The sequence below is a fragment of the Ptychodera flava genome, unplaced genomic scaffold (assembly GCF_041260155.1).
Source record: "Ptychodera flava strain L36383 unplaced genomic scaffold, AS_Pfla_20210202 Scaffold_28__1_contigs__length_4768798_pilon, whole genome shotgun sequence".
Taxonomy (NCBI): Eukaryota; Metazoa; Hemichordata; class Enteropneusta; family Ptychoderidae; genus Ptychodera; species Ptychodera flava.
In genome coordinates, this window is record NW_027248350.1 from 2,340,465 (window position 1) to 2,346,665 (window position 6,201).

A 6,201-nucleotide genomic window follows, 5' to 3' on the forward strand; every position below is an offset into this window, starting at 1 on the left:
GTGTCCAATCATACCAAATATGAAAGGTGTAACACTTGTGGTTACTGAGTTATAGACAAATATGTATATTTGAGGTCAAAGGTCACCGAGGTCACGTGACAGTTTGTCAAAAAAATTGTATTGCTAAGTTATCCCTATATACCAAAAATCAGACCTCTAGCTCTATTGGCTCGCTCAAAATTAGATATGTGCATAATAAATGAAGTACAATATGTGGCGTCATAAAGTGTCCCATCATACCATACATGAAGGCTGTAGCACTTGTGGTTACTGAGTTATGGACAAATATGTTATTTCAGGTCAAAGGTCACCAAGGTCACGTGACATTTTGTCAAAAAAATTGCATTGCTAAGTTATCCCTATATACCAAAAATCAGACCTCTAGCTCTATTGGCTCGCTCAAAATTAGATATGCGCATAATTAATGAGGTACAATATGTGGCGTCATAAGGTGTCCCATCATACCATACATGAAGGCTGTAGCACTTGTGGTTACTGAGTTATGGACAAATATGTATATTTGAGGTCAAAGGTCACCGAGGTCACGTGACATTTTGTCAAAAAAATTGTTTTGCTAAGTTATCCCTATATACCAAAAATCAGACCTCTAGCTCTATTGGCTCGCTCAAAATTAGATATGTGCATAATTAATGAGGTACAATATGTGGCATCATAAGGTGTCCCATCATACCATATATAAAGGGTGGTAGCACTTGTGGTTACTGAATTATGGACAATATGTATATTTGAGATCAAAGGTCATCAAGGTCACATGACATTTTGTCAAAATATCCGAGATATCTGCGTGAACGGATTGACTCACGGATGGACGAACAGACGGACATGTCCCGATCTATAAGCCCACTGGACTTCATCCGTTGGGACTAAAAATTGTGTCACTGCATCCTTTTTGCAATATGAATACGATGAGAAACTAAATTTTTATTTTTTGTGGCCTTATACATGGGAGTCTATGGAGATCTGCCTTATACATGGGAGTCTATGGACGTGTAAACTAAAAATATGCAAATTTCACCACGATTTGCCCAAATTTGGGAAAGGTCACTCCTATGCACTTCCATACCAAGTTTCAAATCAATCGGACTTGTGGTTTCAGAGAAGAAGATTTTTTGACCAAAAATGGGAGAAAATTACAAAAAAATTCATGAAAAATAGCAAGTCCAAGATACTGACCCAAGATGTGCACAATCATTTCATGTCAGCCTAAAGTACTTACATGCTAATTTTCCATGTAATCTGCTCAGTGGTTATTGAGTTTTTTCAATTTTGACTGTTTTTACATTTTTCACTTAATTTGCATATTTTTGGCAATGACAACTTCATTTGAACAAAATCTCATCTACAGCCCATCATCCATGTACACACCAAATATCAAGATGAAATGTACAGCGGTTTTGGAGTTTTTGATGTTGACGGACAGACATACAGACATACAGACATACAGACATTTCCCTAGCCTATAAGAATAGCTTCCATTGCCATATATACATATGGCTATGGGAGCTAAAAAAACAGTTACAATTTTGTCCAAATACAGAGCTCAAAATTTTACATTTTTTTATTCGAGCGATAAGTTAAAAAAAGCTAGAGTGATAAACAACAGCGTAGAAAGTTTAAATTTCACCAAAAAGTTGTCCATTGTTCACATGAGTCGAGAAAAGTGCGGTACACTCCGAAATACGCATACAACCAGAGTGCTCCATTAGAGTGCCTCATTTGGTCGACTTCGCCAGACTATATCCTAAAGGTTTTCTTTTTAAAAATATTTCACATAATCCCCAAGCTTAGTACTTTTGCAGCTGTTTTAAAATGCCTTATGGGATTTTCGTCGCGCCTTTTCGTTGCGGGAGCGCTGGCGGAGGTCCCTTCTTCTTGAGGCGTCCACCTTGAGAAATACCGATCTTTTGTTCAGAAGTGGGTGATTTCGGGTCACTTGTGCCGATCAGAGCCGATGGCTGTATGGCGACGACATGCACGTACTCAGTCGGTAGGCGCGATAACATTTTGACATATCTACTATCGTCCTCTGGCTCTGCAAACTTTAAAACGGGCTGTTGCTTCCCCGTAGGCTGTTGTTTTCGGGTGTTTGTCTGAGTGGACGACGGCGTTGATGGTTCTTTGGCGGGACGAGGCTGCGACTCTTTGGTGTCAGGGGATGACAAGAAATCGATTTCGAAAGGTGAACCGGGGACAGGCTCCCCGTCTATATCAACAAATACACTACATTTCCCGGTTGCTAGGGAACCGTTGAGGTGCACGGTTTGGACGCCTACGTTGTGGTACACCTTGAGTGACATCTGCGACCCCATCGGTCGTGTCAACTTCACCGAGACCTCCTGACGAGGGATGACGTCGCGTCCAGAGCTGTCCCTCGTCTTGACGTAAAAAGTAACATTATCGCTACCTCTGATATGCGGGGGTATGTCCTCCACCGAGCACTTCGACACGCACACATCGGATTTCAGCACATCCAGGGTGTTTAGCGGCAATTCAAAGTGCGGTGCACTGCCCGTCTTTGAAGTTGTAGCGGTCTTCAGCAAGTCGCCGATGTGGCCAGACGCGTCTTTAGCCGTGGCAATTAGCTGCGGCATGTTCCCCCGGCGAATCACTTCGTCTAAGTAGCTGCACATACTCACCAGGTTCCCGTACTTGAAATTCATATGCCCAACTTTTAACTCGCCATCCTTACAGATGTTTTCACACGCATTGTCAATTTCTTGCAAGAGTTTCTCGCCTTCCGCTCTTGCTTTCTCGATCTTCGCTTCCATCTCCATCGTCACTTTCTTCCGCCCGTCTTGGCGCAGTCGGTTAGCTTCGTCGCACATCGACCTAGCCACGGCTCTGCTCTCGCGAGCCTCTTTAGCCTTTGCCTTCATCTCCTTGACGATGGTCGACAAACGCCCGGAGAACCCCGCGGTGACTTCTGCCAGGTCTCGGTGGACGTGGTCGGGGGCGCGGTGATTGATGACCGTGCAAGCCGTACAGACTGGTACCTGGCAGGTGTCGCAGAAAAAAGCCACTTGGCTGTCCGTGTGAACGTCGCAGTGCAATCGCTGCTGAAGTCGCGACGGGTTCTTGGCTTTCGTCTCCTTATATTCGTCAAGGGTCGGCACAGTATGGCCGCTGGTGATTTTCGTCCTTTTGTGCACCTTTTGACAGTTGACGCAACATGTCTGTTGGCATTCCACGCAGATGTGCGTGGCTTCGGCGTCTTCGCACAGCTCACAAGTGCTCGACTGTTCTTCCTTGATCTCGGGTCCCTTCTTGACCAGGCCTAAGACACAACTCATGAAGGTGTTGTCGTCCAGCTTGGACACCATGTCGCTAGGGAGTTGCCATAGTTGTCGGCACGTTGGACAGATTAGCCGCCCCTTGTTCTCCTTCAACATGGTCTGTAGGCAGGGCTCGCAGAAGGTGTGGAAGCAGGGTATGATTTTGGGATTCTTGAAGTTTCCCAGGCAAGCGGCGCACCTTAGGAAATCATCTCCCAGGTCGTTGGAGAGATCCGTAAAGTAGTCGGTCATCTTGAGTGAACCAGCGGCAAAGCACTGCAGATCTGAAGTTTGTTAACACTCAACGCACGCACGGTGTGATGAACAGTGCACCGAAACTCAACCCCGGTGATATTAACTGAGCGTATACGCTACGCAACAGCGGACTTCATATATATAGAGAGGTGAGAACGTGTCATAGTTTTGAAAAATTGTAAAGGAAGTGCAAACAGAGAACCGCGTATCATGTGACAATATGGCATACTTCCAGGTATGGTGGGTAATATATAACACAAAGAAAATGTATGGGCACAGAGCAATTCATCATTAGCTCTGTAGAGGGGGGTTACTGTAATGAGAAAGCGCACAAGTTGTGAATTTGGCATGCATGATGACATGTTTTCATGTTGGACACAGTTGAGTACTTTTATTCAGAATCATTCATCCTTTTTTTTTGGGAGGGGGTGAATCTATGTACAGAATAGCAAAGGTAAAAAAATCAAATAATTTCACCCGGTTTTGGCAATGGCTACCATCAAAGATCAAATGGTCCGTCGACAGAGGCAACATACAGAATAAATCTATGTACGGTGCTATGCTGCCACGTCATTGTCATCAGATTGGGATTTCACCGTTTCCTTGTTTCATCCGATATCACAATGTTTTGGAAGGAAACTCTGATATCACGTGCAGATTTGTCAGATTTTCTGAGATATAAAGACAGAAATTCAAGCTCTATATCATATGACCCGCCCTGGATGATAAGCTGCACGTATTGTGTAAGTACATCATAAACCATAAAACCAAGGTTCCATATTGCACTTTTGACAACCGTCCTAATTTAAAATCTGCTGATAAGCACCTTTTAGAAATTCCAAAAAGCTAAGACTGAGTTTAATGAAAGGTCATTTCAGGTAACAGTAGCCGATGATTTTTAATAGTTTACCTTTGCATTTGAGAAAAAAAGAAAGTTTTGACAGTTTTAAACAGGCATGTTTTAATTATTTATCGACTCAATACCTAGAAGAATCGCCATAATGTTATTTGTCATGATTGTATTTCCCTTCGGTGTGTTTTTCGACTCTCTATGGTTGACTTACATGTACATTGACTTAAGTAATGTTTGTCTTTGTTTAATTATAATGTATAGAATGGCATTGTCTTTGATACATTGCATGTCTTGCAACCTCCATGATACTAGGAGGATTTCAAAATCTATGATATAGTTACCAAGATTAACTTGATAAAAGCCAATAATTATATTCACTGCAGTATGCTTCCGTCTGCATATACCTTCAAGTTAAGGAAACGGTTTAGGTTGGTCGTGGGGTTTTTGTGATCTTTTATTGTTAATTTGGTCATTGTCTCTAAAAAAAGATTTGGCGTTATCCATAAAAAAAGCAACTAAACTTTGCAAAAGCATGTAAGATTTTAGAAATCACGGATATTGTAATGTTTGTTTTTAAAGAAAATAGGGCCGGTCGCCCGGGTCAACACGATAGAAATTAGTGCGCGGGTTGTTCAGCTTTTCGTTATTTTTCGCTGACAATTCCACACTGCGTGTTCAGTGTCTCCACGCCAGGCCCGGGAACGGAAGCTATAGAGACGTATTGAACGAAACTAAATTACGTTTCCACGGTGATATTTTGACTTTCATTTCCCCGTGAACACCCAGTGACTGATAATAGTACATACGGTCTTGATGTCAGTAATTCTGAACTTATTCGCATATCGAGCAATAAATCACAAACGACATGGAAATGAGAGACAGGGGATAATCAAAACATGCTCGCTACAAGCTAAATTCATTGCTCGACTCTTACAATAACAATACACAAATTTGGACTGACTGCATGCCACGGCTACGACATTGAAACATAGTTCATCTTTGATGTTCAATGAAAGTTGAGATTGTGTTTAAAAATGTTTTGATGGCCGAACTCTGTCAAGAGAATATTAACCTATTTTCGGAAAGTATCGTATATCAGGCATGATGAAAAGATGCCCTCATCACAGTACATCTCACCAATAATGTGCGACCATTTTTAAGGTAGTGTGTGCGCCTCGAAAGTGAAAGATTTAAACTTTTGCTCGAACTTCCCCGAATGAAACATTCAACTTGACAATTCTCTTACCAATCAACAATACAAATCAGTGGTCTTCGAGCAAAAAAGTTTTGAACTAGAGAAACCAATTAACCAACACTCAGAATAGCCACCGTTCCTGTGTTAACTCGGGAGGAGGGGGGGGGGGGATTAAATTTTGAACTTTCAAAAATATAAGACGGTGAAAGTTTTTGTTTCTCCAAGAGCTTTAAAATGAGCCCCCGCAAGTGGTGAGAGTCCGTCTATTTGTCCCCGAGGCACGTTTTAGGTCACACACACAGAGCGTGGCATATCCCGTTGCAACTCTAGATAAGCTTCAACGTTTTCATCTACATCGATCTACCGCATATGTAGCTGTGGATCTATAGCTGTGGTGTTTTCAGACGGGATTCCTGCCTTTTGCGGGCTTGTTTTGACTCTTACGATAAAATCGTAAAAGACAAAACCAGCCCGTAAGGCTGCGTTCACAAATAACGATGAGGAGGGGGGGCTGGAGGAATCGCGATTGAAATCTTATTTTTTTCAGATCCCCTTTAATACCCTAAAAAATTTTTAAATACTCCCCCTCTATATGATCAAAATTT

At 42.3% G+C, this 6,201-nt stretch overlaps 1 protein-coding gene across 1 annotated transcript; it reads right to left on the reverse strand.

Annotated features, from left to right (window-relative positions):
- Positions 1 to 1,835: 1,835 nt before the first annotated feature.
- Positions 1,836 to 3,545, reverse strand: LOC139126959 (tripartite motif-containing protein 3-like). Its single transcript, XM_070692878.1, has one exon. The coding sequence runs from the start codon at positions 3,543 to 3,545 to the stop codon at positions 1,836 to 1,838; it is 1,710 nt and encodes a 569-aa protein (XP_070548979.1).
- Between the last annotated feature and the right edge of the window lie 2,656 nt (positions 3,546 to 6,201).

Bases quoted from the DNA above. Each gene is read 5' to 3' on its own strand.
- LOC139126959 (XM_070692878.1), bottom strand. From the start codon at position 3,545: ATGACCGACTACTTTACGGATCTCTCCAACGACCTGGGAGATGATTTC.